Here is a 13,088-nt window from a genome sequence, read left to right on the forward strand (position 1 = left end):
AGATGTAGTTGTCACTGCTCTTCATGTGACTTTTAGGCTTTGTGACACTTTCAGTCTATTTGCACGGTGACATTGACAGCTTTTGTATAAAATGCAAGTGCAGTATTGTATAAAGTACATTACTGCAGGTCCTCTTCCAAGAAGGCATGTGACAGGCAAATAAAAGAAAGTAGCCAACAGGATTAGGGAAGTAGAGGTGGAATAAAACACTGGGGTGTAATTCCTAGAATCCTGTATAACTCACTGGAGAACATGAGGTCAAAGCTGACACAAGCTGAGGTTTGCCCTTCCCCTGTGGACAGCAGGACTGGGCCCTGCTGACAAGGTATATGCTTGTTCCATAATTTGAAATGAGGAACTGCAGAAGCATTGGCATGCCCTTCCTGTTACAGGGAAATAGAGCATGGAGACATAGGATGCTCACAGTCACTTGGGGGAAGAGGCAACTGAATAAATGTGCCATAAAGATTATGAAGCAGAGCACTGAAGGAGAGCTGTTCCCTCTCAGTTACTCTGGTGGATTTGCTGAGCTTCTTCCCTGTTTGAGCTCAGTCCATTTCAGTCACTCCATCCAGTCACAGTGCTGCCCATTGGCCAATTTAATAACTTGAATTTTTTAAGAGTTAATCTGAATAAAGGACCTTTTCTTTTACCCTAACCTCATGTTGTGGACTGGGTCTGCTGTGCTGTCAGTGCAGTGGTAGTGCCAGATTAGGTTGGGTAGCTGATAGCTCTTGCAGTTCATACGTTTGTCTCCAGGGAGCCATACAGGATAAAAGTTAATCAAATAAGACATTAACACAGAAAACTGTTCAGAAAGTTTTGGAAGTAGTTTTAAATTCTTTCCCATGGTTTTTGGAATGTTGATTCTTTTGTTTCCATCCTCAAATTGAAAATAAGTCACATGAATTTCTGATTCTTCATCTGATTTTATTTTAGCTATAAGGTACAGCTGTGTACAGATTACAGAATATACTCCCTGGCACTGAAGAAAGACTAGAGTATAATTAAGATTATCAGCTACCAAAGATGCTTTAAAATGAGCTTTAATTTCTGATCTCAAGGAAGGAATAGGTCAGTTCCTTCTTCATGGTGAAGCAGAAGACAGACAAACCAAGGGAATCTTTCTGAGTAGATACTCAGTTTTATTATGCGTTGGATTTTATGAGTAGATTTCTCTCAACAACTGCATTTTTAAGTGGTTTTGAATTTGTGAGGGAGAACCCTTAAAACAATACAAGGAAATATCCCCCAAATCTATCATTCTTCTTTATTAACCCACCCATGAATGGACTGGGCATTCTTTTGAGTGATCATTCTTCTCCACTACTTCATAAGAGCAGGTCTCCTCATTGAAAATGCTTACACACTTCTCTGTGTCGTAGTCCACTGGTCTCATGTAGCTGTCATTGGGAAAAGAAAAAGAGGTGATGAGACCAAGAAGTAAACAGCTTCCATTTCAGATGACACTTTTAATCTGAAGAGACTATCCTGACGAGATGTTCAGGAGCATGAAACGGAACTTGCACAAAACTCCCAACTCAAATGTTACTTAGCCTGCTGCTTAAACAGAGTGAGGGGAGAGTTGCAGCTTACTGATTTGATTTACACCCAAGGGACATCTGTTGTGTTTATTTGCTATTCCAATATCACTGCTTTTTCTGCTCACCCACAGTATGGAACCAGAATTGCATGAGCAGTTGGGTGTTGCCACAGGAAAAATTACAGGCAGGACAGTGTATCTTTAGCTGCTTCTCAGAGGAAAATGGGGCAATGTGTGGCTTTGGGAAGATCTGGATTATGAACAATAAAAATGTTTTAAATAACTACATGTTCTCTCTTGAATCAGTAACTTGTCTGAAATTTTAACTGCAAGAAGAATTAAATTCTCTTTATATTTTAAATCAAGAATCGTTTGTTAAATATTCTTTCAAAGGAACTTTTTGCATGTTCAGTGATGATGGTGTTGGATTAATACATGTCTTTGTGACATGAAGTGAGTGAGAGCAGGGGCATGGTCATTTCTCAGGAACCCATGTGTGAGGGGAAGTGTTTTGTGCTGTATCATGCCAGCAGAGAGGAAAGCCCCATGCTGCTCTGCACTCACCTAGTGCAGCAGCCAATTCCCTGCTTGGAACAGGAGCAATCATCACAGTTTTTTCTCCACTTAGAATCGAATTTATGCACCACTCCTTCAGAGTCAAGGCAGCCTGAAAACACAGAATGTGAGCAGCCTTCAGTGTCAGACCTCTTGCACTAACACTGTTGCTTGTAGAAAATGGGTGGGATCTTTGTTGGCTTTTCACATTAACATCCCTATCTGGCAAAAATGGAGGTTCCCTAGCAGACCAGGACACGCTATTCTAATGCATGGAGAAGAGTGTCCTGTGTCCCTCTTTTTCCTGGAGTAACTCATCTTTAAGTACTTGTGCTCATTTAGAGCAAGACTGTATCTGCCCGGAAAACTTTTCCCAGTCCTCAGCTGCAGGAAGAAAAGCACATCTTGGATATAAAGCTCCTGTCCAACAGTCACATAATAGATTTCCTAAATAACTGATCTGGAAAGCAGAATTTTATGAGAACAGAACAAGAGAGAGGGGAGGATGTGAGTGTTCTAGGTTGTGTCTTTGCCTATAAATGTTCCATTTCTTTGGCAGTGCTAATTCATTTTTTTTCTAGTAGTAGCATCAGCTTTCCCAGAAAAAGCTCTATTTTAGAACACTTAGTTTATTTTGTACATTGGCACACATCAGCTCTTCTTGTGTCCAAATAATTGCATGCTTCTCTTTTGAGTACTTATTTTCCTGCAGCTCCACTCATCTGTAGACTGATAGACTAGCTGTGTTCAGGAAGAGCAGTCCCAGACTCAAGGGAACCAGCCTTTCTGTTCCTAAGAATTTGCTTTGGGAAAGGGAAACAAGTCATGAGTAAATTTATCAGTGGTGCTGAACACTTCCAAATCTGTTTCCTGCTTTGAAGTGACTATACACACTTAGACAAAAGTCCTTCTCCTCGTTTCTCTGTGCTTCCATAGTGAAAACATGAGTTATTACCTCATGCAGATGGATCAACCAAGCCTATAAATTAATTTTTAATTTTAACTGTGTGATTCTCCTCAAATAACCTCTTCTTTTTATAACATATTATAAATTCCTCTCTCTCCATATCCAGTCCCTCCCCCCTCCACTTCCTATTGGTTTCTCTCACTGTTTCCACTCCTAAATTGTGATAAATTGCACAAAATGGGCAAACCAAATCAGGCAGTGATTCTGGTAATGTCTGTCAAGTTGAGGAGAGCTGACTTCTTACCTACAACTTTACCATCAGACATTCCTGGCTTGAATGGCTCAAGGAAGCAAGAAGCATCAGACAGTGGCACACTAATGGCAAGAACAAGAAGGCATGCCAAGATGGTTTTCTGAACAAGAAAACAGAATTCAAATGAATACTTAAGTAATTATTAAGATGTCTTGATGATAATTACTACCATTAGAAACAGGAAAATACATTGTGGTATCAAATAAAATTGCAATTGCCTTTTGCAGTTTACACACTTCAACACACAATCAGGAATGCTGAACCATTTAAAAGAAGCACAAACAGAGCATCATTTGGGAGGGGGAAGAAAGGTCTGTCTTTCCAAGCTGTTAAAATCTTGCACTGCCCAATACAGGACTGATAGACCCAGATGCTGTTTGTAAAAGGAGTGTGTTATATTCCTTTCCCCTCCCTGTTAATTTTTCTTGTCCTTATTTTCTCCATAGGATTGGTCACTGAGTGTTTCTGCCACTAATCTCACTCATAGTTGCAAAAACTTCTTCACTGGAATCTGAAGAGCTACTGAATGTTTCACCTAAATATTGAAGGATTAGGAAGAAGCTGAGTAACTTTAGCTGAAGTTGAGTGGTCCAGACTTGGCCCTACTTTGAACAGGAGGTTGGACCAAATGACTTGTAGGTGTCCTTTCCAACCTGTTTTATTCTATGTTCTGTGAACTTTGTCAGCAGCTCTTGCTGAAAGTTCAGCTGAAGTTCCTCAGCTAGTGTCTTACCCTTCAATATAAGTTTGAAATATTTGAAGGGTTTTCATTGAGGGTAGGAAGGAAATAAACAAAGGAATTCTAAGATGGCATTAGCTGTGATTAATTTAAAAGCTTGGTAAGAGAGGAAAGGTAGACCAGTAGTAAACAATCACATACACATCACATTTAGTGTATGTGCTTGTTTCTGTTTCAGACAGAGTAGAACTGGTGACTTATGAAAAGAAGTTCCCCCTGAGAAATGAGAGGAGGCAAACCTAGCATTTTATTTTGCAGAAGAGAGATTAAGACCCACAAAACTGCAACAGAGAGGCAAAGGAGTAAAAATCAAGATAATGTTTTTGAGTTTAACTAAATGTTCAGATATTATCCAGACTTTTCACAGAAATGAAGGCCAATTCTAGGTTGAAATTCAACAGAACTACTTTCTGCCAGAAAAGAGATTAGCCCCAAACATTACATATAAGTGAAAAGAGGTATTAATAAAGCCTTAGCTGGACTCTCTTAGACATCTCCTGCTATATATGTGCTGGTTTATTTTACTCAAGATTCTCACCTACCTGTGCCTCTGTCTGACTCTTGCTCTTATAACACAGTATTTATACTTTTTCCAAGTTGCTTAGATAGTCAACTACTGAGATAAATCCAACAGAAAGTCCTTTAAAATCTAAAGCAATATACCACTGTCTTTTTAGTATAAGATGTAAGGACTCACCATTTTTGCAGAATTATGAGGCTTTCAGTAAGGAGATTGCCTGTAGGAAGCTCATCTTCTTAGAGAACTTATATAGAGAGGGAATTTGTGATAACAGTCCTTGAGTAAACTGACCATGCATGTCTTGCGCCAATGATGTTCCTGCAAAATGACCTCATGGGGTGGACATTATTAAAATAAGGCTATTAGATACAGAAGGTTTGTTCTAACATGCACAGAAGAAATAGGTGTGGCTTTTATGCCACACCAGATCTGGAAGGCAATTATAGGAAGTACTTTGAAAGGAATTTCAAGCTTGGAAGGAATATTCAGCACTTGCCCTAAGAAACCCATTAGAGAAATAGTGGTTGTCACTCACAACAGAATTTGCATGCTTAGTTTGAACCATCTGGGGTTTAAAAAAATGGGTCCTAGATAACTGTTTTCTTTCTTGTTCAGTTTTCCATCATGTAGAAGATCCATATGCTCAGTCCTCTATGAGAAAAACAGGCATCATATATTTTCTTTCTTAAACCCTGTAGCCAGGGAGAAATGGATCCTTTTCTGTAGAGGCTATATATGTCAGACACACTTTCCAAGCACATAGGACAGTAATTGACAGCAAAGGAGTCAATTACAGTCCCTTTTTGCTTAGCATTCTTCAGCTGGAACTTTTGGCTGCATCTCAGTGATGACCATAGAGACAATGAGAGTAATACAAGATTATCAACTTTGTTTTTTCAGCATAATTTCAGACCAGGCAGGTTCTTAAAATAGCCCAATAAACTAGCTAGTATCTGTGAACAATTAAAAAACAGAAGAGATGCACTAAAAATGAAAGCAGTCCAAGAACCTTGTTTCTTAACCCAGTACTTCTGTACTGCCCTTACATTCTTGAGAGGGATCAGCTTTCTGCAGGAGAGAGTAAGAGCAGAACTCCTTGGAGCACTTGGTGTATCCAGTCACTAAGACCAGCAGACTGACTCTCATCACTGTTGAGAGGGAGGAAACAAGAGGAAGCATGAGGCATATCAGCTCTCAGATCACAAGCAAACACAATTTTGCAAATAAATTCTTCTTGACTCTAAACTGACAATGTTATGTATCATGTACATTGGTTTTGCAATTAAACAAAGTCTGACACATTTGTGTGTGAGAAAGGAGGTCTGTTTTAAGGAAAGGCACAAGCAAACAACACTAAAATATACAGTGCACTGTTGACACAGAAACATAATGTAAAGGTGGTAGAAGGAAGTTTTGCCTAGATGGGAATGCTTTTGTTAGCTCTGAGGTTCATATAACCACAAACCTCAAAGCCTATCTCAGATTCCTCCCAGCATAGAAATGAGCAAAGAATGGTGTTAATTTTATAGCAAGGTATACAGGCTGTGCGAGTGACTTGTTTCAGGTAACACGTGGCATACAAGAAATTTGAATTGACGTCTCAATTCAATCTGGGAGGCCCAAGCTGGAGACAAGAATACCATTTCTCCTCTAATCTGGACACACTCTTTTACTTTCTCTCCTTACACATGTAGAAATGTCCCCAGCCTTGAGAAAAATTTCAGTCTTAATTCAATGCAATTTCAATGGGATGAGAAACAATTTTTTAACCCATACAGTTCTGTGGGTAAGTGAAATTCCCTCTTGCCAAGGTGCAAATGCATTTTTAGAACACATTATAGTTTCTCAGCTAGCCTGGAAAATCCCGTCAAGTCACGATGCCAGGATGAAGAATCAGTGATAAGCAAGGCACATAGAAGGACAGGAAGATCTAAGTCTTAGCTACTAATATTAAGAAAATGAATGTTACCTTAGGAGATAATAAACTAATTTTCATAAGTTTTAGAAGAAAATGTAGCCTTATTTTGTAAGATTTTGGTAGGGAAAACTTTCAATTCTGAAATAATTTCCGTATCACATGACATAGTTCCAGGCCACAACAAAATGGGTGTTAATCTTGATGTGTGCACTTCTCAGTGGTTCAAACTAAATAATCCACAAGGAACCTCCAAGTCATTTTTGTTATTCATGAAACTGTTTATTTTTAAAACTAGGATTAAAAAATCCACAAAGTATGAAACCCAAACTTTCTCAAGAAACAGTTCTATGAGTTATTTAGATAAGAAGCCTTTTCATCTCCATGCTCAAAATATTACTTCCCCTAAGAAGCTGCAGCTGTTTGTTCTGCAAGCAAGAACATTCCTTCAGGTATCAGCTGAGGTTGTGTTCTGTGTAATTTTGACATGAACTGGCAGAGAACCGTAGAAGTCATTCAGGACAAGTTTCAAAACTATTCCTCTCCAGCAGAATACAAAACCTCTTTGGGGAAAACCTACCTTAGAACCTTAAGCAAAGTGAGAACATTTATTTGCGTATGCTGCATTTAGAGGAATGGCATGATTATATCAGTGAATGGGAGTCAGATTTTAAAAAGGCTTATGCAAATATTCTCACTGAAAAAAGCTGAACTGGCTCTAATTCTGGCCGCTCACATTTTTCATCCTTGCAGGAACCAACTGTACAGAAACACAGAGCTATTGACTGATATCCAGCCTGCAGAGCAGAGAACTTTAAAAGGTGAAGTATGTGCTTGCCAAGTACTTGGATTTTTTTCCCCCAAAAGGAGATATCTTTAGTGGAGCCATAAAAAAGTTTAAAACAATGTTCATAAGCAAATTACCAAAAGCAAAGCCAGAGAAAATACACCGCATTAAATCCTCATGATTTTATTGACAGCTGGCAGAGCTTTAGATGGATACTCTTGTGGAGCAAGTCTCCCTGTTGAATAAATAGAGGTGGAGAGTTGATTTTGGGCCAAGTGAAGATACTTGCCCTAAGAATGCTCAGCTGTGTGTAACCTCATACTTTTACAAGAGAACAGACTTGTGATCATGGAGCTTCATTAAACAGTCCACTTGTTCTGGAAGGCATGTTTCTTTTCAAACAATAGAACAGTTTATTGCAGTCCATTGTGGCTTTTTAATACCCAATTCTTGAGAAAAGAGGCCTGACAGAAGCAGCATTTCACAGGGTTTTGTCTGGTCTCCTATATGTGGGCAGATTACCAGTACCCAGGTGGAAGACTCAGTTTTGAAGCCCAGCTCTGAAGCTGGACTTCACTTTCCAGGGAATGTGGAGAATTTTTGTACTGAAGAGACAGAAGACATCTGCCTTTTATTAGTGCCTTGAGCTCTGCTGCCATGAGGAAATGTGTCTCCAGGGGCTGATCTAGATCTCTTTTTCAGTGTGAAAAAGAACCATTAATGCAACACAGTGTGTTTCAGGACTTGGGTTTGGAGGAGGACACCTGGTCATAGTGGGCAATGGAGATGAACAGTCACTGCCATTGGGTGATGACATTGTTCAGAATAAGGGGGAAAAAAAAGCAGGGGAGAAAAAGGATAACAATCTTCCATCCTCACTGTTTTGTCAGAGGTGTTAGCAGCATGGGTCATACCAAAATTCCTGTAGCAGTTCAGGTGTGTTCCCATGTGCCCTGAGTAGGAGTCATTGTACAGCATGTCCCACACAGTGCATCCCTTCCAAATGATAATGGATTTTGACATCTGGCTAGAATAGAACCTGCAAATTCTGAAAGTGCCTTATGCCAGGGTACTAGTTTACAGCATGTCAGAGTAGTGAGGCAAATGCATTCCTTTCTCAAAGAAGGCATTGCTCCATGTCATTACATAAAAAAAGAACAACCATTATGACACATTTATAGATGTTTCATCTGGATTTATTGTAGTCAAAAAAGCACAGTGATACCAATGCAAATAATGATGGAAAAGAGATATTGTATGTGATTATGCATCTTGTATACTGAATTAGAACGATTAGGAGATTAGAAGGGAGCTGCTGAAGTACTCTCTTTCACAAGATTTCCCATATCTTTGGGCTTCTCTGTGATGGCAAAGCATCTGTAGGAAAGGGAGGAATTCCACAGTGCAGAAAGGTTTGGAGCAGATGTTAGCCAATACTGGAATAGACCACACACTCCTTTGAGGGGTCATTCTTCCGCACCACATCATAGTTACAGGTTTCTTTGTTGAAAACGACTTTACAGTTCTTCCTGTCATAACCAACAGGAGTATGAAAGCTGTAATTGGCAAAGAGAAAGCAAACGTTAGCTTGACTGCAATAAAAGTTTCAATACTTCAGTGAGTGTAGCTTGACTTAATGCTGAATGAGGTATCTCTGAAACGATGGCTAAGGCCAGCTAAGCTAGCTTGAGTGCCACAGAGCTGCAGCTTCCAGGGCTTCAGATGATGCCTTGCTGCACTGTACTGTGTAGATGTACCATTGTGCTCAGCAGTAGCATAGGTATTTCTAGCACAGCACTCTACAGTGTGACTTGGCATGTTTTCTCTTTTTTTTCCATTAATATTTTGCTGTTTCCAGTTTGCTTAGAACGTGGTAGCTGTTTCCTGATAGATGGAGTGTCACCTAAACAAAGGGAAAGATCAATATCAAGCCATTTTGACCCTTTGAGAAGGCAGGATAAAATGAAAGGAGGATGTTGGAAAGATACTTCAGAGCCTTTTCATTCTAGGGGCAGCATGTTCATTGGAGAAAAGCACCTCCAGAAAGGGATTCAGATCATCATAAGCATTTTAGAGGAACTTCACTTAAGTCATTTGTGAAATTAATTCCTTCCTAACCCCACTTTCTCTGCTAAGGAAAGACTTAACTGCAGTGGAAAAGGGGTTCAAAAGTTCCTAAAACGTGAAAGGCAGGCACCAACTGGATATGCCTTGAAGGGTCTGTGTCCACTCCCTGTCAGCAGAAAGTGAGCTAAGGTAAACACAGCTAAGAATCCAAATGATCAAGACCTATATGTGGCTTTCACTAGCTCTGTGATGTGGGTGAGAAAAGGTTCTCTTGTGTCCTTAGAAACTCTTTTATCCCCTACAAATGGAAAGATGTGGTCATTCTACAGGCAATGATGGTACCAAGAAGCCAGACTCACAGGGAACAGCATCTCATTGAAACTGCATTGCAGCGGCAACTGAAGCAATCTTCTGTCCTCTCAGTGAGCCCAAAGGGGTACAGCCTTCCATGCAACATGCAGCCTGCACAAGACAGCAGCAAAACAGAACATGTTCTTTAAGCCTTTGCATAAACGCTAAAGTGTTTTAAAAGTACTTCAAGTTTTCTGAAAATGTTTTTCTTGTAAATAGTAAAGTAGAAGCAATTTTGTTCTATGGATTATTACCCAGACTATTTTGAGAGCCTGGACTTGTTTTTCTTTCACTTGTTAGAGATAGTTTCAGTGCGACAGATCTGGGATCAAAGTGAGCAACCAAACAGCCACATCTGCCACCTGGCACCAGACTTTATTTAGAACTACTCAACTCCTGCATCAGCTCCATGTGCTGGAATAGCAATAGCAACCTCCCACCAAAGCAATAATGTTGCTGTAACCATACTCAGTCCAGGGAAAGACTTTGTTTTTCATCTTACTTTGAGCAACTTGGTGCTGGAAGTACTTTTTCTGTCTTTCTGACATCTCCCCCCTCCCTTGTACTTTGAGCCCTTCCTGGCAGCACACATAGAGCCACCACAGAGCTCTGCTACCACAGAGCAATCAAGTGGGAGGACCTTCCCTGTTCTTACCGTCCTTAGGCTCATCTGGCTTGTTCATTTTATGAAAGCAGTATGCATCACCCAGGGTCACTACGATGCCCATTGCAACAAGGAAAGACAGAAAGCTCTTCTGTAAAAGAAACACAGAGCCTGTGGCATGAATTTAATTCTACATTGATTATCGGTGTTTTCAAAAGCTACCACTGAACCTGAACCAAAATTAGAAATAACCTTATGTGTACATGAAAATATTGGAAAGGACACTCCAGATATTTCACTGCATTGATGACTTTTTTTATTTAGGTGGGAAGATACAGAATGATATGACATAAATGTGTCAGCAGTATCACCCCTGCTGAAGTCCAACCTCTAAAAATCACAAAAACTTCAACAGTAGCACACACTTGAAAGCCCTATCGGACCTGTATCAGTACTTTATGCATTGCTTGTGAATCAACTTTAGCTATTTCTCCAGCAAATCACTGTCTGTATAGCCTTGGATTGCTTCACTGCTGGGTACAGCAATTTCTTCAAATCTGACAGTGGAGTGGAGATGTCAGGTTTAATTATATCCCAGTAGGTTTTTTGAAATAGGTGGCTGGGTAGAGAAGAGATACAAATTTGTGTCTTAGGGCAAAATTTGAGTGCTGTACATTGTGTTTAGCATCACCTGAGCCATCTTGTCAAACCATGCAGCCATAGGTTTGGACTTGTCACAGTACACGCTTCCTTTTGTCTAGTGGTGGCAACAGCTAAACATCTATAAGAGTTCTTCAAATATGTTCTCTTGGATCTGCTGGACAACCAGGACTCTTGTACAAGCCTGAATAACTTTGTAATGATGGTTGTACTGGGGAGAAGGGACTGGAGAAGCATGAGAGAGCACAGGGTTGTTCTGACGGGTTGCTCCAGCTGGATAACTCAAGGCAAAAGTTTAGGAATGGCCAGAGACTGAGAAGCAATGGGGGAAGTTATTTACATTTTCTTGACAGCACTTCCAGACTAACATGAAAGGATTATAAAATGAGTAGATCTTTCCAAGTTACTGTTCTGAACTTCAGAGGCTGTTGCTACTTGAAACTGGGGGTTAAAATAGTAGTGACATTGGTTTTAGGCAGCTCTGCTGTCTACCTTAGGTTGGTGGTATCATGAATGCCAAAAGACACCGGAGGGTCCTGAACCTTAGACAGATGATGAGCCAAGGCAAAATTCCTCTGTCTGCTACGGAGAAAACTTGGTGTTTTAATCCTTGGTATACGGCTTTCTGATAGGGCTGAGTGACATTTAAGGTGTAGTGAAAGTGAGGGGAAGGGTTTATGGAGAGGTCTGGGAAGGATGTAATGCTTGATTTCCATAATAGTTCTGTGATTTGGAGTTCTTGAGGTTTTAGGCTAAAACAGAGGCAGTTGCCTTGCTGAGCACCATAGCCAGAATGAGAGAAGTTAAGAAGAAAGACTGAAACCCTTGAACTGTGCTATTCTGTGGTGCCTGGGCAAAGGAAAATTGTTTAAGCAGCTCTTGTGCTGTGAAGCTGTAGGATGTAACATTGCAGCTGGTCTCTGTTGAGGTTCCATGTGTATTTGGCATGGATATATGGGGCTATCTGTGCTGTGCAGCTGTCCAGAGCTTTGTGAGTGCAGGGAATTGTGGCTTTCCACAGAGGATCTGAACATGTTTTCTTGCTGTGTATTAGACATCCATCCAGAATTTGGTGGTGGCTTTCCTCCAAACTAGTTCACGTGTTTGCAACAGCACAGGCCCCTTCTACCAGAGGGAGGTCTTACTGATGTCACTCATGTCTTTATAGAAAATGCTAAATTTCTTCTTTCACTGTGATGTCTTCTGTGAAGGTTTTATCCTTTGTTTGGTCCAACATTTGTCCTGCTGTTCCTAAATATGATAGTCAGATGAACTTGGGTACGTTCCCCTCTCTACAGATCAAAGTTTTGGACTTTCCACTGAATCTAAATAAAAACATCAGGGGAAGTCTGTGCTGTCCTATCACTGTCTGAACTGGCTTTATGCTGCAGCAACCAAAGCATATGTCAGCTAAACAACAGAAAGCCAGAAATAAAAGGGCCCACATTTAAGCAGGCTAAGCACAAAGGGTAGCAAACAGGTAAGAAAGCACTGGCAGAAACTACTGCCTCTTTTGTACAACTTATGCCATTCCTGAGATTCTCATCAAAGCTAGTAATTGATGTCTGTACCTTTGGGGATTACGTGAGCACAAATTAGAGGAAAAGCGGGCCAAAGGCCTTTGTCTGTCTATTTTGCATTGCCTAACTGTTGATACAGATTCTGCAAACACATATGGAGGCTTGAAGAGCTGAAACAGGAACAGCTTGAGAGATCAGAGGAGAAGAGCAAACAAAATACAAATTTTTTTCATTGTAAAGGGACTAAATGTTAAACCGTATTTCATATTTATAGGCTTTAAAAGCATGGTCCTAAATGTTTGCAAAATTCTTACTGTGTTCACAAACATGTCTGAGGAAAGGATAACAGCAAGTAAAAGACTAAGAGATATATCTATAAAATTTCTTGCAAAGAATTACAGAACAAAGAACAAAATTCAAAGTAATCTTCACAAAGATTTCTTGCTTTCTTTGCATCTTGCAGTTTTAAATACAAAATATCCACATCTAAAATGTGTAACTAGTTAACATCTTAACTATCCTTCTTTTGCAGTTTGAAAGGAAATAACCTATTTATATCCCCATGTAAAAAAGATAAATCTAAATCTTTGACTTACCATTGTGGAAC

General features: G+C 40.0%; 2 protein-coding genes across 2 annotated transcripts; both read right to left on the reverse strand.

Annotated features, from left to right (window-relative positions):
- Window positions 1-1,273: 1,273 nt before the first annotated feature.
- On the reverse strand, window positions 1,274-8,257 carry LOC103805519 (beta-microseminoprotein J1-like). Its single transcript, XM_009078170.1, has 4 exons — window positions 8,159-8,257; window positions 3,310-3,418; window positions 2,108-2,210; window positions 1,274-1,403 (listed from the first exon to the last, which is right to left on the reverse strand). The coding sequence occupies exons 1-4, from the start codon at window positions 8,255-8,257 to the stop codon at window positions 1,274-1,276; spliced, it is 441 nt and encodes a 146-aa protein (XP_009076418.1).
- Window positions 8,258-8,705: 448 nt separating this feature from the next.
- LOC103805520 (beta-microseminoprotein-like) lies at window positions 8,706-11,001 on the reverse strand. Its single transcript, XM_009078171.1, has 4 exons — window positions 10,993-11,001; window positions 10,353-10,452; window positions 9,706-9,808; window positions 8,706-8,835 (listed from the first exon to the last, which is right to left on the reverse strand). Exons 1-4 carry the CDS (start codon window positions 10,999-11,001, stop codon window positions 8,706-8,708), a joined length of 342 nt encoding a protein of 113 aa, XP_009076419.1.
- Window positions 11,002-13,088: the final 2,087 nt, after the last annotated feature.

Source organism: Acanthisitta chloris, unplaced genomic scaffold (assembly GCF_000695815.1).
Source record: "Acanthisitta chloris isolate BGI_N310 unplaced genomic scaffold, ASM69581v1 scaffold37957, whole genome shotgun sequence".
Lineage (NCBI taxonomy): Eukaryota > Metazoa > Chordata > Aves > Passeriformes > Acanthisittidae > Acanthisitta > Acanthisitta chloris.